The 25,917-nt window shown below is 40.2% G+C and overlaps 1 protein-coding gene across 4 annotated transcripts; it reads left to right on the top strand.

Annotated features, from left to right (window-relative positions):
* Positions 1 to 19,085: 19,085 nt before the first annotated feature.
* LOC107785431 (protein WVD2-like 6) lies at positions 19,086 to 25,084 on the top strand. Of its 4 annotated transcripts, none has more exons than XM_075219221.1 (9): positions 19,086 to 19,538; positions 20,255 to 20,512; positions 20,594 to 20,866; positions 21,011 to 21,072; positions 21,220 to 21,291; positions 21,407 to 21,509; positions 21,610 to 21,681; positions 21,788 to 21,898; positions 24,132 to 25,084. In XM_075219221.1, the coding sequence occupies exons 2-9, from the start codon at positions 20,258 to 20,260 to the stop codon at positions 24,609 to 24,611; spliced, it is 1,428 nt and encodes a 475-aa protein (XP_075075322.1). In that variant the 5' UTR covers positions 19,086 to 19,538; positions 20,255 to 20,257; the 3' UTR covers positions 24,612 to 25,084. The 4 variants fall into 4 exon arrangements, with proteins under 4 accessions (XP_075075322.1, XP_016462224.1, XP_016462222.1 ...); XM_016606738.2 differs by having other exon boundaries at positions 20,224 to 20,512; XM_016606736.2 differs by having other exon boundaries at positions 20,224 to 20,512; positions 21,008 to 21,072.
* Positions 25,085 to 25,917: the final 833 nt, after the last annotated feature.

Raw genomic sequence — 25,917 nt, 5'->3', positions numbered from 1 at the left:
TATGGATGTATGTTCTAACTCGAGTCGGCTTGGTTGACTCCAAGTTGTATTGTTGAGGGATATGTTGATTCGATTGTTATTGAGCTTATTAGTGATCGAGGAAGATCTATGAGTAACCTTTCCGTGTTGTGAGGGGTTAGGATTTGTTACTTATAGGCACATATGGTGCAGTTTTTATTGGGGTCTCTCAGTGGAATTCGAGCGGGAAGAGTATTGGGTATTGCTCGGCGGATGGCGTATCGGTTGTGTCCTTTTGGATTTTTGTAATGTTATATCAATTGCTTCGTCGTGGTTATGATGATTTTCTTTGGTTCTAAACATCAAATTGTGCGTGGTTGTCGATTTTGAGCATAGTGACTAGAGGTGCTTCATGTGGACCAGTATTTGGATAGGGTCGCGCATTGCACTGAAATTATGTGGAGGTATGACCCTTCAGGTTGGATTCGTGTGTAGTATTTCTACGATGTGTGATGGGTTCTCAGCATTGTGTTATGGTGATACTGGTGATCTTGTGCTACAGCTCTTTCATTTGAGTCATTTTTCGGGAATTGAGTACGTTCAGATTGTTGCTTATTGGTGTGCGGATTGCACGAGTTGTGGGTTTATATGGTATGGATGTGTCATGTCACCAGAGCAGTTATGTTAGATTAGATGAGATCGTTGGGATCTAAAATGAATACAAACGGATTCGATTTCAGCATGTTGGAAGGATAATATCGATGTTTGACTCAAAAATTTGCAAGGGACCTTACCAAAGGAGGAGTGACTTCATGAATGGTTGATATGAGGAATGGTTATGACTTACTGCATGTTTCATTTAACATTGGCAGTATACAAAAGTGTTGGAATGCGGCTTTATTTTATAGGAGATTTATTATTGGTATTCGGTTGTTTTGAGCAACTACTGTGATTAGAAGTTATCACTACGAGTGTTTGAGTTATGTGATATATTACGTAATTGCATCTGAGGTTGCAGGGATGGTTTGTTATAGCTTGTTCGGGCTTATTCAGAGTATAGATGTGAGATTCTAATCTTATTGATGATTTCAGAAGTGGAAATGTGGTTCTAAGGTTTATGGGCTAGGTTGGATTATGAAATTAAAGCTACATGGTGTTGTCGGACCTATATGAGATAGGGTGATGTGGGATCACCCTCGGGTAAGTTCATGGTAAAGTTACACAACGATTTGATGGTTTTCGGAACAACTCTAAGCATGTTCGAGGAAAAACCTATGTTTAAGTGGGGGAGGGTGTAACGACCCGACCGGTCGTTTTGAGCTTTTGCACTTCGCTCGCTAGTTCTCGGGCATGGCTAGCCCGTATGATGTATTATAACTTATGTAAATTGTCGGTTTTGATTTTCAGGGTAATCGGAGTGGATTTGGAAGAACAGTTCTCAGTTTGAAGCTTAAAATTTGAAAGTTTTGACTTGTTAGTATATGATCTCGGATTTGAATTTTTATAATTTGGTTAGCTCCGTTAGGTGATTTGGGACTTAGGAGCGTGATCAGAATGTATTTTGGAGGTCCGGAATATATTTAGGCTTGAATTGGCAAAACTGGAATTTTGGCGTTTTCTGGTTGATAGGTGAGATTTTGATATAGGGGTCGGAATGGAATTCTAACTATTGGAGTAGGTCCTTTGTGTCATTTGTAACGTGTGTGCAAAATTTCAGGTCATTCGAACGAGGTTTGATAGACTTTTTGATCGAAAGCGGAATTTGGAAGTTTTTGGAATTCTTAGGCTTGAATCCGATATAATTTTTGTATTTGGATGTTGTCTTGAGCGTTCCGAAGGTTGGAAAAAGTTTGAATGATGTTATGGAATATGTTGGCATGTTTGGTTGAGGTCCTGAGGGCCTCGGGTGAGTTTTGGGTGGTTGAACGGATCAATTTATGTTGGAAAAAGTTGCAGAAAAATCATTGTTGGTGTTGTAGGTTTTTGACCTTCGCGTTCGCGAAGGGTTAGGATGTAAGGCAGTGGAGTTGTCCTTCGCGCTCGCGAAGGGCTGAGGTCAGTGGTCATCGCATTCGCGAGGGTTTTGCTACGTTCGCGTAGAGGAGGTTGGAATAGCTGGGACCCCAAGGCATTTATTCTACGCGTTCGCGTAGTAGAGGTCGCGTTCGCGAAGAGGTGAGTCAGTTGAGCATCGTATTCGTGAGAGGGTCCTCGTGTTCGCGTAGAAGGAACTTTGGTCAGGAAGCTTTGTGCTTCGCGAACGCGAGGGTGTTGCCGCGTTCGCGATGAAGAAAATATCTAGGCAGACAGATTATATTTGGAAATCGAGGGTTTAAATCCAATATCACAAAAACCATTAGAGAGCTCGGGAGAAGGTAAAATTGGAGGAGCTTTTCAGTGGAGCAATTGGGGCAAGTATTCTTCACTCATATTTGGTTTAATTCCATGATTTAGTCTTGAATTTCATCATTTAATTTGAGAAATTAGAGTGGTATTTGGAGGGAAATAGAAGAAAAGTTTGAGAATTCTTTTGGTAATTTGAATGGGCATTTGATGTCGGATTTTGATGATTTTGGTATGTATAGACTCGTGAGAGGATAATGATTCTATTGATATGATTTTATCGGATTCTAAGACGTGGGCCCAGGGGTCGGGTTTGGCTAATTTTGGGATTTTTGATCAAAATTGGTTATTTTCGAGTAGGCTTTGTTCCCTTAGCATATTTTGATGGTATAAATTTGTATTTGGTTAGATTTGGAGCATTTGGAGACCGAGTCAAGAGGCAAGGGCATCGCGGGCTAGAGTTTGGAACGGATTGAGGTAAGTAATGATTGTAAATGTTTGTCCTGAGGGTATGAAACCCCGGATTTCACATCGTTGTGCTACTTTGAGGTGATGCACGCGCTAGATGACGAGCATGTGGTTGTGCACCGTTAGGGATTGTGACTTAGTCCGTCCCGTATGACTGTTAAGTCGCGTATTTGATTGAAAACTATTTGATATCATTATGTTTTGGAAATTATTACCATGTTTTGGGATGAATGCCATATTTGGGCTTCGTGCCAAATGTTCTGGACCCTTAGGGGATTTTTACTACTATTCCTCACTGTTTTGACTTCATATTTGTACTTAATCATACTGTATTCTAATGTTTTCATAACTCAGCCATATTTACTCCGTTTTTGATATTTTAAATGATATTTTGGGTTGAGCATCATGTTTTACTGTTGCCCGAGTGGCTTGTGAGATTTCCGACTAAGTGAGGCCGAGGGCCTGTGTTGTAAGGATACTGTGGGATCGGGCTGCGCGTGCGCAGCAGTGTTATACTGATTCATGATTATGAGGTTGAGGGCCTAATTTATTATGCCACGAGGTGGATTGATATGAGGCTGAGAGCCCATTTGATTATGCCATGAGATGGCTTGTTATTGCGCTTGGGCTGTAAGGAGCCTCTCCTAGAGTCTGTACACCTTCCAGTAAGCGCGAGTACCTAGTGTGAGTGAATGATGTAGCCCGATAGGCTGTTGTTGTTTCATATTGTTGCCCGAGGGGCTGTTCTTGATTCATGTTATGCCCGAGGGGCTGATTACGAGTAATTGTGAGGTAGCCCGATGGGCTGGTTCTATAGATATTATGCCCGAGGGGCGATTTATGGTACATGTTTTGCCCGAGGGGTTGTTTACGTTTCTATCATTTTTACTCACTGTTTCATCACTCGTTTGAAACTATTGAAAGTTGTTTTAAAAAAGGTTTTACTGAAACTGAGCTTGATTTACGAATTAAATGATTTCTGTATTATTTTGGAAATGTACTGCATTTGTTGTAGCATTATGGCGTGGCTTACGTGTTTTCTTACTGCTTAACTTTTATTTACTTTTATTACTTACTGAGTTGGCGCACTCACATTATTCCTTGCACCTTGTGTGCAGATTCAAGTATTTTTAAACTCGGTAGTGGGTGTTAATTGCTTAGTGGAAGAGACATTGGGTTAGCAAGGTAGCTGCCCGATGTTCGCAGCCCTGCTCTTCTCCCTCTTATATCCGTTAGATTGTTTTTAGTATATTTTCAGACCTTAGTAGATGCTCGTGACTTGTGACACTCCGATATCATTTAGACTTACATTATGAGATATCTGATTAATAAAGGCCTAAAATGATTGTTATTAATTAAATGGTTAACTCGGGAGTTATGTCAGCTGGTCTAGTTTCACGATAGGTGCTATCCCGACCGGGTCAGTTTTAGGGTCGTGACAAGTTGGTATCAGAGCCTAGGTGACATAGGTCTCACGAGTCATGAGCAGGTTTAGTAGAGTCTCGCAGATCGGTATGGAGACGTTTGTACTTATCCTTGGGAGGCTGCAGAACCTTTAGGAAATCCCACATTCTTGAATTCTTATTGTGCGTCCTTGATTCAGCTTGAAATGTAACTCTTTGAATTCCTTCCACGTGTTCGTATGCGCGCATGAGTGCTCGGTATCGGCTAATCATAGACGGCTTGTGATCCCCTAATCGAGGGGCGAGATGTGATTTCTCTGTGTTGATGTTGGGCCAGTTTGGAGGACTTGAGGCCGGGTTTTGCCTATAGCTTGAACATTGAGGTGTTGATTATGTGAGCACGTGTTTTTTGAATTTATATGTTTGGTAGTGTTCCTATCAGTGGAAGTGATGGCGGGATGACTATGTGATGAGTATGATGTGACTGTGAGATGTATTCATATGATTTGGATGTGACGAGAAGGGCCTGCTTGAGGATACAAGGAACTATTTGGTGCTTGATTTCCATCTTGATTTGATGTATAGCCCTGAGTTGTGGGTGTGTGAAGAATCTTTTCATGTTTTATAGTTGGGGAGTGAAGTAAATTTCATGTTGCGATATGAGTTCAGACTCAGGAAGATTAAGTGATTGCGTAATGTTTATGACAGCGGAAGGGTATGAAGAGCTATTAGTTTGGGCGAAGGAGGTGGGTTAACTCCTGCAGAGTGTTCTGAAGTTGTGTGATCCTTATGTTATTTGTTGGAAGATCTCTTTTACAAAGTGAAATATATACGTGTTGCAATTTGAATTTGGGTCGCTTAAGAGAGTGGGCTTGACTATTACGAGGGTAAACGCGAGATTTGCAGAAGATTTAAAGTACTATATGGTCTGTGTTGCACGAGCTTATGAAAGATTGAGTTTAATTTCACTATGTTATTATGGCAGTAATAAAGTATATACATTATGAGTTATTGTGTGTTTTGATATATGGCTTTGAGCCAAGTGGGGGAGTTTATTATTGATTAGTTGATTGCACAGTTATGTGCTATGTCGGTTCAAGTTTGAGGTATACTGGTGAATCAGTTATAGCTTACGGAGGTTGAGACCGAGGATGGCTCGAGTAAAGGAAATTTCAATAAAGGTTATGTTATTCTTTATGGGTGTATAAGAATCACGGAATAACTTGAGTTGTTATTGGTAAAGGATGTAAGGTGCATAGAACAGGAAGTTTCTTAGTTGCATTAAGGTGAGGTTACGTTCTGCGGTGTTGGAGTGCTGTTGGAGCACAGGTCATCCGGTCCGTTTGATCGGTCTAATTGCGGTTTGAGTAGAGTGGATGACTCTCGAGAATGGTTCTAATGGGTTCAAGATTTCATATGTAATAATTGGAGATTTTCAAGTTGTATATTTGGCTAGAAACTGAGGTTTGCATTGGAGGGTGTCAAGACTCGTGGTATTTCTATATTATTATGGGATTCTATATATCAGTATTAGGAAGGTGAAGGTAACGACTTCGGATTCGCAGGAAGTCCCTTCAGGGTAGGTATTTTGAATGTGGTGCTCTTGGGAATATTTAAGAGAGTATTCAGCAACTTATGAGCCTTAGACGGTATGGTTTTATGCTTGGGTCTCATGTGGTGTGTCTGGGTTGACGAATTATGGTGTTATAGCGAGAAGAAGTATCAAGTTGAAGGTAAATTAGAAGGAACTTGGATAGATGGGATAACTTGGTAGTAGGCCGGATCGGCAAGGTAAGGATATGATTAGTTCTTTAGGTGCTTACTTGGTAATGAGTTTCTACAGGTGTTTCGCGGCAGTGCTCTTGGGTTTTAGTGGCCTGCGTAGCTTGGTTGAGTTAGAAAGATTCAGTCCTGACGGTTTAGTTTTGTGCAAATGGAATCCGAAGAGTTCTTGACAGTTTCTACCACTGTTAGATATGTATATCCTCTATGAGCGTGTGGAGCATGGGATATGTAGTGATTTTCTTCTAGATGGGATCAATGGAAAGTTCTTGGCTATTTGAGTACGTAGTTGCGTGTGGCTCGAAAGGGATATGAAGTTCTCATATTTATCCTATGATGGTGTGGTATATGCGGTATGTTGTGTAGGATTGAGATTTGCATGTGTAAGGTCACGGTTCAGTTCTGAAAGGAAGGTCATAAAATTCTTAGGCAGTACGGGCAACATCAGATGATTAGGGAAATGATATTACTAATTGGTGTGACTTGATAAGGGTATATGTTTCAGAAAAGGACAATGTGAATGAGTTGATGATACTTCATTAGTATTGTGGCACTCTCTTGTTGGATCGACTGTTGATATTCGAGTTTGCTTGGTGGCACAGAAGAATTATCGGAGTACCTCTCGTGGGATGATTGGGTATTAGAGGTGTGTTGTATATTCGGACGGTGGAGATGGGATCAGATATGGTGATTCACATGCTGTATGGATTTGGAGACTGGGAGTTCTCATAAATTGGTTAGGTCGTGGTTGTGGACCGCGTATATCGGTCTTGTGTGGTAACTATTGGAAGTTTGGAGACCCAAGTGGATCCTTTGTTGCTTGGTATGTTAGATTTTGGATGTGATATTGGGTATAGACTGGTTGTCTCAATTTTGTGTTACTCTGGGTTGTTGCGCTAGGACGGCGACGTTGGCTATGCCAGGAATGCCACGGAGTGAGTGGCGAGGTTCGATAGATTATGTTCCCGGTAGGGTGGTTTTATTTTTGAAGACCCAGCGGATGGCTGGGAAGGGTTGTCCTTCTTATTTAGCCTTCGTGATGGATGTCAGTGCAAAGACTCCTACCATTGATTCAGTTCTGGTGGTGAGGGATTTTCTGGATGTGTTTCTTGTTGCCGGGTATATCGCCGGACAGGGTTGTTGATTTCAGTATTGATTTGGTGCTGGGCACCGTATCTTATGGCACCGGTAGAGTTAAAGGAGTTGAAGGAGCATCTTTAGGAACTCCTTGGTAAGGGGTTCATTGGTAGGCCAATATGGATGTGTGTTCTAACTCGAGTCAGCTTGGTTGACTCTGAGTTGTATTGTTGAGGGATGTATTGATTCGATTGTTATTGAGCTTATTAGTGATCTGCGGAGATCTATGAGTTACCTTTCCGTGTTGCGATGAGTTAGGATTTGTTGGTTATAGGCACATGTGATGCGGTTTTTATTAGGGTCTCTCAGTGGAATTCGAGCGGGAAGAGTATTGGGTATTGCTCGGCGGATGGCGTATCGGTTGTGTCCTTTTGGGTTTATCTAATGTTATGTCAATTGCTTCGCCGTGGTTATGATGATTTGCTTTGGTTCTAAACATCAAATTGTGTGTGGTTGTAGATTTTGAGCATAGTGACTAGAGGTGCTTCATGTGGACCAATATTTGGATAGGGTTGTGCATTGCAGCGAAGTTATGTGGAGGTATGACCCTTCGGGTTGGATTTGTGTGTTTTGTTTCTACGACGTATGATGAGTTCTCAGCATTGTGTTGTGGTGGTACTGGTGAGCTTGCGGTACAGCTCTTCCATTTGAGTCATTTTTCATGAATTGAGAACATTCGGATTGTTGCTTATTGGTGTGCGGATTGCACGAGTTGTGGCTTTAGATGGTATGGATGTGTCATGTCACTAGAGCAGCTGTGTTGGATTAGATGAGATCGTCGGGATCTCTAATGAATACAAATAGATTCAGTTTCAGCATGTTGAAAGGATAATATCGATGTTCGGCTTAGAAATTTGCTAGGGTCATTGCCAAATGAAGAGTGGCTTCATGAATGGTTGATCTGAGGAATGGTTATGACTTACTGCGTGTTTCATTTATCATTGGCAGTATATGAAAGTGTTGGAATGAGGCTTTGTTTGATAAGAGATTTATTATTGGTATTAGGATGTTTTGAGCAACTGCTGTGATTAGAAGTTATCGCTACGAGTATTTGAGTTATGTGGTATATCATGCAATTGCATCTGAGGTTGTAGGTATGGTTTATTACAGCTTGTTCGGGCTTATTCAGAGTATAGATGTGAGATTCTGATCTTGTAAATGATTTCAGAAGTGGAAATGTGGTTCTAAGGTTTATGGGCTAGGTTGGATTATGAAATTTAAATTACATGGTGTTGTCGGACCTATATGAGATAGGGTAATGTGGGATCACCCCCAAGTAAGTGCATGGTAAGGTTACACAACGATTTGATGGTTTTCGGAACAACTCTGGGCACGTTCGAGGACTAACGTATCTTTAAGTGGGGGAGGATGTAACGACCCGACCGGTCATTTTGAGCTTTTGCACTTCGCTTTCCAGTTATCGAGCATGGCTAGCCTCGTATGATGTATTATGACTTATGTAAATCGTCTGTTTTGGTTTTCAGGGTAATCAGAGTGGATTTGGAAGAACAATTCTCAGTTTGAAGCTTAAAATTTGAAAGGATTGACCAAGTTTTGACTTGTTAGTATACAATCTTCGATTTGAATTTTTATGATTTGGTTAGCTCAGTTAGGTTTGGGACTTAGGAGCATGATCGAAATATGTTTTGGAGGTCCAGAGTAGATTTAGGCTTGAATTGGCGAAATTGGAATTTTGGCGTTTTACAGTTGATAGGTGAGATTTTGATATAGGGGTCGGAATGGAATTCTGACAGTTGGAGTAGGTCCGTTGTGTCATTTGTGATGTGTGTGCAAAATTTCAGGTCATTCGGACGAGGTTTGATAGACTTTTTGATCGAAAGCGGAATTTGGAAGTTTTTGGAATTCTTAGGCTTGAATTTGATGTAATTTTGGTATTTTGATGTTGTCTTGAGCATTCCGAAGGTTGGAACAAGTTTGAATGGTATTATGGGATATGTTGGCATGTTTGGTTGAGGTCCCTAGGGCCTTGGGTGAGTTTCGGGTGGTTGAACGGATTATTTCATGTTGGAAAAAGTTGCAGAAAAATTGTTGTTGGTGTTGCAGGTTTTTGACCTTCGCGTTCGTGATGGATGTCCCGCGTTCGCGAAGGGTTAGGATGTGAGGTAGTGGAGTTGGCCTTCATGTTCGCGAAGGTGGTCCCGCATTCACGAAGGGCTGAGGTCAGTGGTCATCGCGTTCGCGAGGGTTTTGCCACGTTCGCGTAGAGGAAGTGGAATAGCTGGGACCCCAAGGCATTTATTTTATGCGTTCACGTAGTAGAGGTCGCGTTCGCGAAGAGGTGAGTCAGTTGTGCATCGCGTTTGCGAGAGTGTCCTCGCGTTCACGTAGAAGGAATTTTGGTCAGTGAAGCTTTGTGTTTCGTGAACGCGAGGGTGCTGTCGCGTTTGCGATGAAGAAAATATCTTGGCAGACAGATTATATTTGGAAATCGAGGGTTTAAGTCCAATATCAAAAAAACCATTGGAGAGTTCGGGAGAAGGTGAAATTGGAGGAGATTTTCAGTGGAGCAATTGGGGTAAGTATTCTCTCCATGATTTAGTCTTGAATTTCATCATTTAATTTGAGAAATTAGAGTGGAAATTGGGGGAAAATGGAAAAAAAGTTTGAGAATTCTTTTGGGAATTTGAATGGTCATTTGATGTTGGATTTTAATGATTTTGGTATGTATAGACTCGTGAGAGGATAAGGATTCTATTAATGTGATTTTTATCGAATTTTGAGACGTGGGCCCGAGGGTCAGGTTTGGCCAATTTCGAGAATTTTTATGTAAATTGGTTATTTTCGAGTGGACTTTGTTCCCTTAGCATATTTTGATGGTATAAATCTATATTTGGTTAGATTTGGAGCATTTGGAGACCGAGTCGAGAGGCAAGGGCATCGCGGGCTAGAGTTTGGACTGGATTGAGGTAAGTAATGATTGTAAATGTTTGTCCTGAGGGTATGAAACCCCGGATTTCACATTGTTGTGCTACTTTGAGGTGACGCACATGCTAGATGATGAGTGTGGGGTCATGCACCATTGGGGATTATGACTTAGTTTGTCCTGTATGACTGTTAAGTCGCGTATTTGATTAAAAACTGTTTGATATCATTGTGTTTTGGGAATTATTACCATGTTTTGGGTTGAATACCATATTTGGGCTTCGTGCCAACTGTTCTGGACCTTTAGGGGATTTTTACTACTATTCCTCACTGTTTTGACTTCATATTTGTACTCAGTCATATTGTATTCTACTGTTTTCGTAACTCAGCCATATTTACTCCGTTTTTTATATTTTAAATGATATTTTGGGCTGAGCATCATGTTTTACTGTTGCTCGAGTGGCTTGAGTGATTTTCAACTGAGTGAGACCGAGGACCTGTGTTGTGAGGATATTGTGGGATCGAGTTGTGCACCGTAATAGTGTTGTACTGATTCATGATTATGAGGCCGAGAGCCTGATTTGTTACGCCATGAGGTGGCTTGATATGAGGACGAGAGCTTGTTTGATTATTCCACGAGATGACCTTTTATTGCTCTTCGGTTGTAAGGAGCCCCTCCCGAAGTCTCTACACCCCCAGTGAGCGCGGGTACCCAGTGTGAGTGATATGATGTAGCTCAACGGGTTGTTGTTGTTTCATATTGTTGCCCGAGGGGCTGTTCTTGATTCATGTTATGCCCGAGGGGCTGATTACGAGCGATTGTGAGGTAGCCCGAATGGCTGGTTCTGTTGATATTATGCCCGAGGGGCGATTTATGGTACATGTTTTGCCCGAGGGATTGTTTACGTTTCTATCCTTTTTACTCACTGTTTCATCACTCGTTTGAAACTATTGAAAGTCGTTTTAAAAAGGTTTTACTGAAACTGAGCTTGATTTACAAAGTAAATGATTTTTGTACTATTTTGGAAATGTATTGCATTTGATGTAGCGTTATGACGTGGCTTATGTGTTTTCTTACTGCTCAGCTTTCATTTATTTTTATTACTTACTGAGTTGGCGTACTCACATTACTCCCTACACCTTGTGTGAAGATTCAGGTATTTCTGAACCTGGTAGCGGGTGTTGATTGCTTAGTGGCACAGATATTAGAGTTAGCAAGGTAGCTGCCCGACGTTCGGAACCCTGCTCTTCTCCCTCTTGTATCCCTTAGATTGTTTTTAGTATATTTTCATACCTTAGTAGATGCTCGTGACTTGTGACACCCCAATATCGTGCTTGTGTATTTATTCCACACTGTTTATTTAGACTTACATTATGAGATATCGGATTACTTAAAGGCCTAAAAATGATTGTTATTGATTAAATGGTTAATTCGGGAGTTGTGTCGGCTGGCCTAGTTTTACGATAGACATCATCACGACCAGGTCGATTTTAGGGTTAGGTCAACTTCGAACTTTTTCGAAGTGTCAGTCCCCAAGTGGGGTGGTCGTGGCTTGTAAATCCGAGGATTTCCTTTTCAAGGTCTTATGATCGAGTTTAATAATTCAAACATGTCGATTTTTTGGGCAGCAGTCCCCGAGTATGGGGTCGTTAGCTCAAGCTTCAGTTGCGATCAACACTTGAGCCGGCTCCCGCAATAGATCACAAGTAAAATAGAAATTGCAAACTACAAATTTTACTAAGGCATGGAACAACTGGTAAGGAAGTGCTAAGGAAAAAATACTTCTTTTTCATAAATCATTCTTGGGTACGTGTTTTGCCATCGGAGCTCGAATAATCTATAAGGACACGGTTCATTTGGCCGTTTGGCCCTTTATAAAAAATTTACCTATCGAGACTTGCCGATATGGAGATCTTCATTGAGAGCATAATATCCGAGAGTGACTACATCCGAGGGTGATGCCCTCCAGTATTCGAGGTTGATTATAAAGAAGCCTCGGATACTATTAAATTGTCTCTAGGTAGCAAAAATAATTGTTGACTCATTAAAAACCTCGTTGGAAAAATCCATTTGGGACAAAAACTGATCTAAGGGAAAAAAAGTGCAACATGTGCTTTAAAATCTGAGGTCTTTGTGTTGAAAAATTTCTTGAAGTCTTCGATCGAACACTTGCAGTAAGTTAGTATCAAATACAAATGAAAAAGGAGAAAACCATACCTTAGCAATAGTATCATTTAAGGAGTGATATGTTCCAATTATTTGGCAATTGTTCGTCGTCCATCGTGCCAAGTTTGTAAGACCCTTTTCCAATGATGTTGAGGACCTGATACGGTCCTTCCCAATTTGGACTGAGCTTTCCCTCGTTTGGGTCTCGAGTGTTTATGGTGACTTTTCTTAGAATTAAGTCCCCTATTTTGAAGTGCCGAAGATTGGCTCTTCGATTGTAATATCTTTAGATTCTCTATTTCTGGGTGTCCATTCGAACTAGGGCGGCTTCCTATTTCTCGTCTAGCAATCCGAGGCTTGTGTTCATAGCCTCGTGATTTGATTTTTCAGTTGTGTATCGAAACCTGACGCTTGGTTCCCCAACTTCGACCGGGATAAGATCTTCGACGCCATATACAAAGGAGAACGGTGTTTCCCTCGTACTGGATTTTATCGTTGTCCGATATGCCCAGAGGACTTCGGGCAAAAGTTCTCTCCATTTCCCCTTAGCGTTGTTCAACCTTTTCTTTAGGTTCTGAATGATGTCTTGTTCGTTGATTCAGCCTGTCCGTTCCCACTAGGATGATACGGAGTAGATAATATCCTTTTTATTTTGTGATCCTCGAGGAACTTCGTTATTTTGTTGCCGATAAATTGTTTTCCATTGTTGCATACTATATCAGCGGGTATCCTGAATCGACATACGATGTGATCCCAGATGAAGTATATAACTTCTTTCTCTCTGACTTTCTCGAAAGCTTGTGCTTCAACCCATTTAGAGAAATAGTCAATCATAAATAAAATGAACTTTGCTTTACCTGGGGCCGATGGCAGAGGGCCGACGATATCCATTCCCTATTTCATGAACGGCTATGGGGATAAGACTGAATGAAGCTGCTCCCCGGGCTGGTGGATCATCGGTGCATGTCTTTGGCATTTGTCACATTTTCGAACGAATTCCTTAGTATCTTTTTCCATACTGTCCCAATAATACCATGCTCTGGTGACGTTGTGAACCGGTGATTCGGCACCTGAATAGTCCCTGCAAGTAACTTCGTAAATTTCTCGTAGGACGTAGTCGGTGTCTCCTGGACCCAAGCATATTTCCAATGGCCCATCGAACATCCTTCTGTACAATGTTCCATCTTCGGCCAATGTGAATCGTGCAACTTTCGTTCGCAAAGTCCTTGATTCCTTAGGGTCCGACGGAAGTTTCCCATTCTTCAGATAATCGATATATTTGTTCCTCCAATACCAAGTTAGGCTTGTGGAGTTTATTTCAGTGTGGCCTTCTTCGACTATCGACTTTGAAAGCTGTACGACAGTCCCCGAGCTAATTTCGTCATCTTCACCTGATGACCCCAAATTTGCAAGGGCATCGGCCTCACCGTTCTGCTCTCGAGGTACATGATGAGGGTCCATTATTTGAACCAGTGTAAGGTTACCTGCAATTTGTCTAAGTACCTCTGCATTCGATCTTCTCGAACCTCGAAGGTTTTGTTGACTTGGTTAACCACGAGTTGGGAATCACACCTGGCCTCGATGACCTCTGCTCCCAAAGTTTTAGCCAGCACGAGACTTGCAATCATGGCCTCATACTCGGCCTCATTGTTAGTCAACTTAAGGGTTTTGATAGATTGTCTAATTGTATTGCCTGTGGGTGGCTTCAAAACGATGCCTAGCCCAGACCCCTTCACATTCAAAGCACCATCTATGAAAAGGGTCCACACCCCCGAGGATGTACTCGATTTTAGCAATAATTCCTTTTCGACCTCGAGTACGAGGGCTGGCGTAATATCGGCCATGAAGTCTACTAAGATTTGAGACTTGATGGTCATTCGGTGTTGATACTCGATATCGTACCCACTCATTTCGACGGCCCATTTGGCCAATCGGCCAGAGAGCTCTAGTTTGTGCAAAATGTTGCGAAGGGGATAAATGGTTACAAAACAAATTGGGTGACATTGAAAATACGACTTTAATTTCCTAGAGGCTCTTATTAGAGCAAACACTAATTTTTCTAAGTATGGTATCAGGTCTCTACTTCACCTAAAGTTTGGCTAACGTAGTAAACAGAAAATTGCATACCTTGCTCTTCTCGAACTAGGACGCCACTTACTGCGACCTCCAAGACTGCCAAATATAAGTAGAGTTGCTCGTCCGCTTTCGGAGTATGAAGAAATGGTGGGATAGAAAGATACAACTTTAATTCTTTCAATGACCGTTGGCATTCTGGAGTCCAAATGAAGTTCTTCTTCGTTTTGAGCAGTGAGAAGAACATATGACTTCAATCTGAAGACCTCGAGATGAACCGGCCTAAAACAGTTATCCTCCCTGTTAATCTTTGTACGGCCTTAACGCTGTCCGCGACTGTGATGTCTTTGATTGTATTGATTTTATTGGGGTTGATCTCAATTACCCGATTCAACACCACAAAGCCGAGGAACTTGCCTGAACCGACCCCAAATGCACATTTCTTGGGTTGAGTTTCAGGTTGTATTTTCTCAATATGTCGAATGTTTCCTACAAATGTGTCAAATGGTCCTCTGCGCGCAGGGGCTTAACTAGCATGTCATCAATATAAACCTCCATTGATTAACCTATTTGTTCTTTGAACATTCGGTTTACTAGGCGTTGATAAGTAGCACCAGTATTTTTTTAGCCCAAACGACATTACAGTATAGCAAGAAGTAGCGTACTTAGTGATGAATGAAGTCTTTTTCTGATCCTCCGGGTTCATTTGTATTTGATTGTATCCGGAGTAGGCATCGAGAAAGCTGAGGATCTCGTGTCCGGCCGTGGAATCGATCATGCGATCGATATTCGGCAGAGGAAAAGAGTCCTTAGGGCATGCTTTGTTTAAGTCTTTGTAGTCTACGCACATTCTAAGTTTATTCCTTTTCTTGGGGATTATGACTATGTTTGATAACCATTCTGGATATTTTACTTCCCGGGTGGATCCTATTTTGAGAAGTTTGGTTACCTCATCTTTGATGAATGCATGTTTTACCTCGAACTGGAGCCTTCTCTTTTACTTCACCGGTCTGAACTTTGGATCCAAGCTTAATCGATGAGTGGTAATCTCTGGTGGGATCCTTGTCATGTTAAGGTGGGACCAAGCAAAATAATCCATATTTTTAATAAGGAACTTAATGAGTTTTTCCCTGAGCTCGAGAGTTAACTCTGTGCTCAGGTATACCTTTCGATCGGGCAGATGCTCGATCAGTATGACTTGCTCCAGCTCTTCGACCGTCGACTTTGTAGTGTCAGAATCATTGGGGATTACGAAGGTTCGAGGTATCATACAATCATCATCCTCAATAATTTCCTGTCGTTCCGATCTGGTCGAGGCTGGCGACTGTGGTTGCTATTTGACTTCCTGCTTTTCCTTTGATTTGGTCCCTTTATTGATGTTACTGCCGATACTGGTATTACTTCATCAATTGCAAACATCTCTTTGGTTGTTGGTTGTTCACCGTACACCTTCTTGATTCCTTCCGGTGTTGGGAATTTCAAAACTTGATGAAGCGTTGAAGGCACCGCCCTTATATTATGGATCCAAGGTCTCCCGAGCAGCACGATGTATCTCTATCACCTTCGATTACATGGAACTTTGTTTCCTGGACAGTTCCTACCACCTTTACTGGTAACGTGATTTCCCTCTTGGTAGTTTCACTTGCTATGTTAAAATCGTTGAGCACTCGAGCTGCATGTACGATTTGATCCTGAAGGTCGAGCTGCTATACGACCCTCGATCGAATAATGTTTGTCGAGCTACCTGGATCAACCAACAAATGTTTACCTTGAATTTTATTCATAAGGATAGATATTACCAGTGCGTCGTTGTGAGGTTGTTCGATTCCTTCTGCATCCTTATCGTTGAAAGATAAGGTATCCTTTGGTAAGTAATCCCGAGTACATTTCTCCCTTGTGATTGTCACTTTGGTGCGTTTGAATATTGGGCCTTGAGGAACATCGACCCCACCGACGATCATATCAATCACGTGTTGATGTTCTTCTTGTTTGTTTTTTCTGCTTGCGTCCCGATCTTTGAAGTGATTTTTAGCTCGGTAACTTAAGAACTCTCGAAGGTGACCCTCATTGAACAAACGAGCTACTTCCTCCCTTAACTGCTTGCAGTCTTCGGTTCTGTGACCTTGGGTTCCATGGTATTTGCACATTTGATTTGGATTCCTTTGAGCTGGATCGGTCTATAGGGGTCTGGGCCACCTAGTATCCTTGATTCGTCCAATGGCTGACACAATACCTAAAGTATCGATGCTAAAATTGTATTCCGATAACTGTGGTGCTTCTTTAGGCTCGACATGTTTATCGAAGCCACTCTTACTCATGAGCCCTCAGGAATTTTGACCTTGATTATTTCGAACGGGATTACGTCCTGGTCCATTGTTTTTACGATCAGCGTTATAAGGTTGGTACTGATCTCTGTTTGATCGGGGCTCTCTGTTGTTGTCTCTTTGAATCCTGCCTTCAGATCTATTTGGGTAAACGGAACTAGACGGGGTTATCAACTGATCATCCTTGACTTTGATCTTCGACTTGTATCGATTATGCATATCTGCCCATATTCAATCAAATTCTGCTTTAGTTGACGTGATGCTACCAAACTTCGCTCATTCAAACCCTGAGTAAAGGCTTGGATAACCCAATCATGGGTAACCGGGGGGTAGGTCCATGCGCTCTATCTGGAATCGAGATACGAATTCCCTTAGCATCTCATTGTCCTTTTATCTCACTTTGAAGAGGTCTGAATTTCTAGTTGCGACCTTTATTGCTCCAGCATGTGCCTTTATGAACGAATCACAAGCATGGTGGAAGAATCGATGAATTGGGCGGCAAATTGTGGTACCATATCATTGCCCCCTTCGATAAAGTTTCTCCAATTTTTTTCAATAGAACAGATTCAATTTCATTGTCTTCTAAGTCATTTCCTTTTATTGTGCATGTATAAGAAGTGACGTGCTCATTAGGATCAGTGGTTCCATTGTAGTTGGGAATTTCTGGCATGCGGAATTTCTTCATAATAGGCTTCGGAGCCGCACTTGTTGGGAAAGGCTTATGTACGAACTTTTTCAAATCCAAACCCTTCAGAATCAGGGGTGCCCCCGGTATTTGATCAACCCGAGAGTTGTACGTTTCTACCTTTTATCATCAGCCTCAATTTTCTTTTCTCCTGATTCAATCCGTTTAGTGAGCTTCTCGAGCATCTTCATGATGGTGGGGTCAGTTCCCGATCCATTATCGTTCAATTTCTCATGTACAAGTTCGACCCTATGAACAAATTCCTGTGATGTAACGAGTTCGATTCTGCTTGGAGCTCGATTCTGATTTTGGAGTTGCGCTATCGCAACTTGCTGGGTTTGTAACATATTGAATATCGTTTGAAGGCTAATACCAAATTCTTCACCATTCTGTGCATTCTGATCAGCTGCCCGGGCATCTCTACGGATGTTATTTTCAGGGTCGGCGCCTAAATCTCCACGAATAGCGACTTGAGAACTGACATCGACTAGATCTACAGCCTGCGGTACATCGAGATTGATTGGAGGTACTCGTACTCCATTTTTCGGGGCAACCACGTGCTCGTTCTCTCCATAAAGACCAAGGCCGGTATCTATGTGAGTGGGTACTGCTTGAGAGTTTGACATGTTGATTTTTAAAATCAAAAACACTTATGAGAACAAGTGTAAAAACAATGTGTGTTATGAAGGTTAATATTAAGCAATCACTATTATCCTTGGCCCCACGGTGGGCACCAAACCGTTTAACCTAAAAATTGGATAACAATTTAACTTATAATGTGGTTTTAAGGATATGCGATTTCACCCAATATCAATTGATAAACGTAAAGACAAATGATGCAAATTGATAATAATATAAAGCAAACCAGCGTTTGAACAGAGCCTTCGAGCTAGGACACCCTCGAGCTAGTTATGCAAGAATAGTTAAGGGCACAATAAGCTGATGAACAAGAACGTAAGTTAAGAAATATTATATTGTTTTGATATTCGTGAATGTAAGGTGTTTACAAATGATGGAGACTCCCCTTTATATACCGGAGAAATCCTAATTATGTTACAATTCCAGTTATGGAAGTAAATCCCATGATTGGTTCAAATAACCGCCCTTGATCTGATCTGTTTCGGAATTTCCGCCGTGATCTTCGACCGATTACGGATATCTCGCATTTCCGTTATTGCACTTCACTCGAAGTCGGTCATACTTAGTCTCAATCGTTGCTGGCCTCGATCTCGATGGACACCTCGATTCTTGAACTTGACACCTCGTCTTCATACTTTGGCCGGATCCATTACGAGGCCGACTCCTGACGCAATGTAAGTACTAATTGGAGAATTAACACGGCACGTGAAAGTTTCATTTTATTTATAGGTATAGGGAAAAGGAGCACCATGACGGTAGCGATAGCTAGGAAGATCACAAGACACAAGTACATAACATTGTAGTGAAATAACAAAGAAATATTTATCTACATTTACACGAAATCATTATTAAAACATTTTTAGGTGATATATTGAAGTTGAAATATAATTAGTAATAGTCATGCTTAAATATTACTATAGATGTATGTGAAAAACGAAAAAAATTGAAGGTCCTCATGAAGTTAAGTGTGTAGTTGAAAAATGGATGAAAATAAAAGGAACGTATGTATTATCCTATATTTTTACTCGTTCAAATTGTGTCTTTAGTTTGCCTAGCTGTCCTAATTAAAATTGTGACTTTGGTTTACCTAGCTGTCCTTCTGGATATAAAATGAATATGCATCCGAAGACAAGGGAAAATGAAGCAAATCAAACTTTTAAAAAAAGAATAATATTTTAATTGTCAGCCTTTGATATAGGCAGGTAAGGCAGACTTATTGAGATGTCCCTATGATTACAGTAACCGCATATGTAAACTGTATCTCCCTATCCTTAAAGTGGGTGTTCTCTCTCTCTCTTATCAGACAATGACCTGGAATATAGGTTTTAATACTTCTGTCACATACATAGAAGAAACTAAATTATATTGAAACCCCCCTCCCCCCAACACACACCCACACACGCGAGAGCAGAAACCGTCCCCCCTCTCTATTTTTTGAGTTGAAACGAAGTCATAATCTGAAGAAATAGAGCAACCCCTTTTCAAAGTTCACAACTTTTCACTTCCAAAATTCAAGAAAAACAAAATAAAACCATCTTTAGAGCAGTTGCATTTTCATAAATTGTTACTACAAGTTTCAGATTCTTGTTTGTTTAGCAGGTGTTTCACTTTGTTTCCCAAGATTCTATCAGATCCCTTGGATTTAATGGACTTGTGATCCTTTTATGGTTGTTTAGGTAAGTTTATACTAGCATTCAGTAGCAAACCGCATTTGTTGTGCTTTGTATTCAAGTATATGTTTATATATGTTGGTACATTATGAGCATCTTGTGGGGATTAGCATTGTGAAAATGGGTTGTGGGTTTTTGGGGTTTGGATTTGCAGCATTGAATCTTGGAATGACAAAAAGATTGGATCTTTTTATCTGGGTTTTGAGATCTAGTAGAGTTAGTGTGTCGGTCTACTTATTTTGTCGTCTACTGGTACAGTACTTGGATTTGGTTTTTGAGTTCTTTGTAATTTGGGATTGACTCATTGTTGATGAATAGTATTTGTCTTGCTTACTGAGAGAGCCAGTAAGGTATATTATAAAGAAAAGCCTGAGGTTTTATTTGTGTGTTGTTAGTTTGTTTAAAGACCAAAGCGGTTGAAATAATAGAAGGTAGTCTTTGTCATAGATGAGAGTTTGTAGTGTTATGGCACTTGAATTTTCACAGTTGAGTTTTTTTGTAGTTGTAGCATTGCTTTCTTTATCCTTTTATATACAATTGGTTTTCTGCTGGATTGGTTGTTTTTTCGAGCATGAGACTGTATTTGCTTAGATCCTACTACTGGGGTTTGGTTATACTTTAAAAACCTCCGTTTTCTGCTTGTGTAATCTCCATTCACGAGGCATTTTCTGTTTGTGATTTTGACTTGTAGAATTGTGGTTGCAAATTTTGAAACATTATAGAGCATGATGGATGTTGTCAATAACATAGCTGTTTCTGGAAACGGGTTGGGCTTTGGAAATGGAGCTCACCAACTTCCTGAAGTTGTTGCTGGCATACCAAACGGGATGCCTCATGCAAGTTCCAGTACTGAAGAACTAGAGAGGAGTTTCCAGAGTACTGCGGTATTGAATGATAGTGAAACAGTTGACTCTTCTGTCCAAGAGGTCAGTCGTGAAGCTATGACAACTGCAGAAAGCAATTCTGGTGTCAGTTCCGAGGTAAGGGGTTTGTTCCATTCTTTTTAAACTTACTCAGGACATTTTGACACCACAGTTATGTAATCGCTTATTTACTTACAGGAACATGAAGCAAAAGAATCTGATGAGGCGAAGAACAGTAAAGAGCGAAAGGCTCCAGGAAGGGCAAGGAACACTAAGAATTCAAGCCCTAAAAATGGCGCAGCCAAGAAAAGTAAAGATGGAAAAGATGCATCAAATGGTACCCTCGCTTCCAAATCGCGTCCGAAACAGCCATCTTCCACTGATGCAAAGAGTAAATCATTCAGTGACAAGAAAACTACTGAGTACTATTCAAAACCTACATTGGCTCATCTAAATGTTAATCGTGCTAAGGTAACCATTTTAGGTCTAATTTATGGTGTACAGTTATAGACATACAGTCCAGAGTAACCACAATCTGAATTTCAATATTGCAGCTTCATCTGCTTCTGTTTATTGTTATCAATATCATATTCCTTTTTTGCTGTCTTCTAGCAGCAACCAGGCCATGCTGAAGTAGCATCAGCTTCTCCAAGTGCTGCCCACTCTGAAGGCCTTAAGTATGTCCTATTGCTCATTTGCTCTTGTAGTTCCGTACCTGTTGCATGGAGCCGAAACATTTTTGCAAGATGCCAAAGTCCCTTGTTGCTTATTTATGGATAACTTTTTCCCCAGTAAGGTTGTGAACTATAATTTCGTTACTGCAGGGAAACAACAAAACTGAAGCCTTTGAAGAAAGTGCCCCCTAATAAAGCTGATGGAAGTGCGGAGTTATCTTCGTATCCTAAATGAGTTTGTACTTTTTCTTTCTCTTTACTCCTTTGCTATGGAGTTCTTTTTATATTAGCGTCAAAGGATGAAAAATCTTTCAGTTTATCCTTAATTACTTCATAGTAGTCCTACTGGTGCATCAGATGCCAAAACTCGCAAAGTAGGTAGTCTTCCAACCTACGATATCAATTTCAAGTGTGATGAAAGAGCTGAGAAAAGGAAAGAGGTTAGCTCTATGCTTGTGTTGCTGGCGCTTATAATACATGCTTGCTTGCCTTCCACCGTGAAGTCAACTAAAGAAAAATTAATTTGTGGCATTTGGACAGTTTTACTCCAAGCTTGAAGAAAAAATACATGCAAAGGAAGTTGAGAAGAGTAATCTGCAAGCCAAGACTAAGGTGTTGTGACTTTTTCTGCTTTGGAATCTAGTAGGCGTAGAACATTTCTTGTTATAGAGGGTTATCTTGTAGCGTTCCCATTTATTTTCTTTCATTTCTCTAACAGGAAACTCAGGAAGCTGAGATCAAAATGCTAAGGAAGAGCTTAAAATTTAAAGCAACTCCTATGCCAAGCTTTTATCAGGAACCTGCTCCTCCAAAGGTGGAGTTGAAGAAGGTAATTTTGTGCTATATGTCACTATGCCGAGAAATATATATTCTATAGTATGAAACACCTTTTGCTGTTCTTAAACATAGTATGTTGAATATTTAGTGGTTCTTTAGCTCAAAATGACTTTGTTACCGTTCCTTTTAAGCTCCATGTAGTTGATATTTTAGCTTCGTGTAATAATATCTCATTATTTTCATTTTGCTTTATCCTGAAAATGTGTTATGATACGTTAAAAATTAAGTAATATATTTCGTATCAGGTAATGTGGAGCACAACTTAACTTTTGTTCTTGTGAAGCTCTAGAAAGTAGTAAAAGAGTTAGGTTCAAGTTAATCCTTTAGCTGATCTTTTGAACACTTTCAACTTAGACATTTAAACTGCATGCTCTGTCAGAATGCGACGAACTACATAGAAAGAAATTGCACTACTACTGAGATCTGTAAAGAAACCCTTAGCTATCAAATGTTTTAGCTGATATAGCTTGGTTGGGCCGGGAGTTCAGTGTCTTGACTTTTAGACCACTAATGGCGCATTGCCCTTGATACATTTATATATATTTTTTCAACACTACGGAGCTCCTAAAAGAAAGCCTTAGCTATCAACGGATAAGCTGGATATAGCTTGGTGGAGTTGAGAGTTCAGTTACTTGACTTTTAGACCACAAATGGCACATTTCTCTTGATACATTTATGTGATGATTGACTTTATTGGGATAGAGCCAGTGGGACTTCATCACCATTTCTAATGATATCATAAGTGCTTAGTATGATCAAGAAAAAAGAAGTGGTTATTGATGCATGATATTTAGTGAACTGTGAAGAGCACACCCATGGTTGTTGGCATTGCGTCTGATTCAGTAAATCTTAGACTAGATAAATTTTCTTTTTGCGGCCAATTACTTAATTTAAACACTCGCCTTTTGTGCTATAAACTCTACTACGCACATCCTTAATCACCATAACAACTGTAAGTTGGAGTGCCTCCATCTATTTAACTTAAGGTTAGGAAATTTCAAAGAAGAGTCAAGTAGGCAAGCCTATGGTGAAAGCTAGCTTTCTTAAGTTGGTGGCATAAGAAGATTTAGGAGCTCCCTACACTATTCAGTTGGCAAAGAAATGGAGTTGGGCAACTAGATAGTACCACAGAAATGCTTCTATTGGGTGTCAAAGATTTTCTCTTTCTGCAATGTTAAGCAAAAGTTTTGTGGCATTTCTGCAATGTTAGCTGACCTAACTTGTTTGAAATTGAGTAGTTGTTGTCATTGTTCTGTTGTGATGTTAAGCAAAATTTATCTGTACTGAAGGGAAACTCAGGTATATGCATCTGACCCTATTAATTGTGTGCATGTAAATTTGTTATCTATACATATATAAATATACCAAGTTCTGTTCATGCACTTGCTTAGGGTTATGTATCCAGTTGTGTTGTCAGTGCAGTTTTTTGCCAATACTAAGTGTATTTTGATAAACTGTACGAATACCCTTACAAATGTCAGTACTCGAGATAAATGAAGGATTTATGTAACACAGAACAAGGATAATTACATGAAATATTATTCCGGTTAGAATTTGCTGTAATGACATTTATCTGTTTCTTAGTCACTATGCTTTTTAGAAGCTCTATTAGTCTGGATATTCATAAAAGATCAGAAAATCCAACTCATCTTTTTTATAAGGATTCAACTCCAGGGATCTTACTCTGAAGATACTAAAAGATCATTGTTACCTCTGAAAGAAAAGAAAGAAGTTATTCGGTGTAGCTATCAGATTACCCAAGTTGACAAAACTAAAATAAGTGATATCCCAAGCAGGATTTTGGTTTGCACATCACGGAGATGTAGTGTGGCTGTGTGGGTATTCACAAGATTGATTTGGACAACAGAGTGAATGCTAGAACCTCTTTGTTGTGATAATCTCAAGTACCATCAAGTATTCTAGGCTTATCTAGCTTAACCCGAGTTTGCTGCCTTACTTTTGCTAGTCATGCTAGGATGCTGGTTGTTCATGGCTTAATATAATGCAGACTCCAGTCATTCTTATTTATTTTTTTCCTTGAAATATTAACTCTAAAGACATGTCGTGCTTTCAGCTAAAGAAATTTCCTAATATTTGCTTTATTCTTTTCTAACTAGTTTCGTATGTGTACACCTGATGTTTCTCCTGAAGTAATTTATTCCTCCTGTTTATTTTGAAATCTACAAGTTATGTGGTGTTTCTCTAACACCTTCTTATGTTGTTAGATTCCACCAACAAGAGCTAAATCCCCCAAACTTGGGAGGAGAAAGAGCTCTCCCACCAAAGAAGGAAACAACGAGAGTGTCATGCGCCCAAGTAGGTTAAGCTTGGACGAAAATGCATCTCAAAATGATCCCGTCAAAGGGCATTCTCCTCTCAATTTTAAGAAGCCTCAAAGGAAGTCACTTCCAAAGCTGCCATCTGAGAAAACCAACTTATCCAATGAAACAAGAAAGCCTTCTATTCGCAAATCTAGCTTATCCAAGAAATCAACTGAAGCTAAATCTCTGCAGAATGCTTTACCCAAAGAGATGGGTGAAGTTGCTTCTCAACCAAACAACCAACTCGAGCAAATTACTGAACGTGAAGCAGATGTTCAAGAGTGTGAGGTTGTATCAACTGTTGAATCAAGCCAGCCAGAGACTGTAGTTGAAGCTCAAATAGAGCCTAATCAGATGGAGGAACACGTTTCAGTCGAGCACTAAAAGCAACAAGTTGAGTATATATATTGATGGAGCAATCTTCATTCCTTCTTTGCTTAAAGTATTGCAAAAGGTATGAATAAGATTTGGTTTATCTGAGAAATGAATGCACTGAATATTTTACTAGGCAACGTCGCCAGTTTGTCTATAGTCAGCAGCAAGGTCGAGCTTCTAGTGTTCTGTCTTCTTTCAAGATTGTGGTCATTAGAATTGCAGGTTGCTTGCAGCATTATAAGGTTACAGTTTGAGCAATTCCTTTAAGCTAATTATCATCAGATAAGCTTCTGTTACCTAATGTTGAGTAGCCAGAAATCCTTAAGAATTTTGTCTGTTCTAGTAGTCGATTATCCAAGTACTTCTCAGTTGTATAAACCTTGGCACAGTTTGGTCATGTACTGACTGTTGAAACTGCTCTCTTGAACCAAATGATTGTTGTTGTTTATCGAGGCGTATTTATAAATTACATATACCTTACATGATATTTTAGCTCTGTTTAGGTATTATGAAATTTTACTACATCTACCTTTTTTTCTCCCTTGCTCAGTGTTGTCAATAACATGCTTAAAGCGCGCTTAGGCCCTAAAGCGAGTCTTAAAACATTTTGAGCGCTTCAAATCACTTAGTGGACGCTTTAGCCTTGTCATCAAGGTTCTAAGGCATACTTTTCTTTGCCAATGAACGTAATCCTGAAGAGGCGAACTTAAATAATTGATATTTCACTTTATTGTAAAACAAAATATTCAATTTCTTTATTCATATATTTGTTATTTGTGCTTATAATTATTAGTCTTGGCTACACATATATATTTGTATTTTTTTCTCCATTTGCGTCTTTCTTCATTAAAGTCCATGCTTTATTTCTGCTTTGCGCTTAAAAGTCCCAATGTATTTTAGAGTTTTTTTTGCGCTTTTTGCTTTTGATAACAATGCCCTTGCTAAATTTGGTGGACAGAGTTTGTTTTGGTGGGAGGCAGCATATATTTAGTAAAATCGTCGAGATATGCTTAAGCTGGAACAGACACTGTTTTAATTAAAAGGAAAAATAGTATTCCTTACCGCAGGAACCACAATTGTGGATCTCTTCCCCCTAGAGAATTGGTAAGCTGTCCCTTTTAATCTGTATGGCGGATGTTATCCATAGCATATAGTTGAATGGGATTGGTTGACATAGATAAAAATGATTGGACTTTATTGAATAGCTACAGCCTACAACAAGTTGCTTATTGTTGGAGCTATTACTAAATGGCTGGAAGAGTCAAAATCTAAATTGGAGCTGTATGCCTGTCCACATTCAGGAGTTCAGTATAAT

Source organism: Nicotiana tabacum, chromosome 8 (assembly GCF_000715075.1).
Source record: "Nicotiana tabacum cultivar K326 chromosome 8, ASM71507v2, whole genome shotgun sequence".
NCBI lineage: Eukaryota > Viridiplantae > Streptophyta > Magnoliopsida > Solanales > Solanaceae > Nicotiana > Nicotiana tabacum.
Note: the sequence above shows the minus strand (reverse complement) of the source record. Positions and strands in the feature narration are given on the sequence as shown.

Bases quoted from the DNA above. Each gene is read 5' to 3' on its own strand.
- LOC107785431 (XM_016606736.2), top strand. From the start codon at position 20,258: ATGATGGATGTTGTCAATAACATAGCTGTTTCTGGAAACGGGTTGGGC. The intron at 20,867-21,007 runs GTAACCATTTTA...GCTGTCTTCTAG, and splicing joins TAAATGTTAATCGTGCTAAG to CAGCAACCAGGCCATGCTGA. The intron at 21,292-21,406 runs GTATCCTAAATG...ATTACTTCATAG, and splicing joins GGAAGTGCGGAGTTATCTTC to TAGTCCTACTGGTGCATCAG.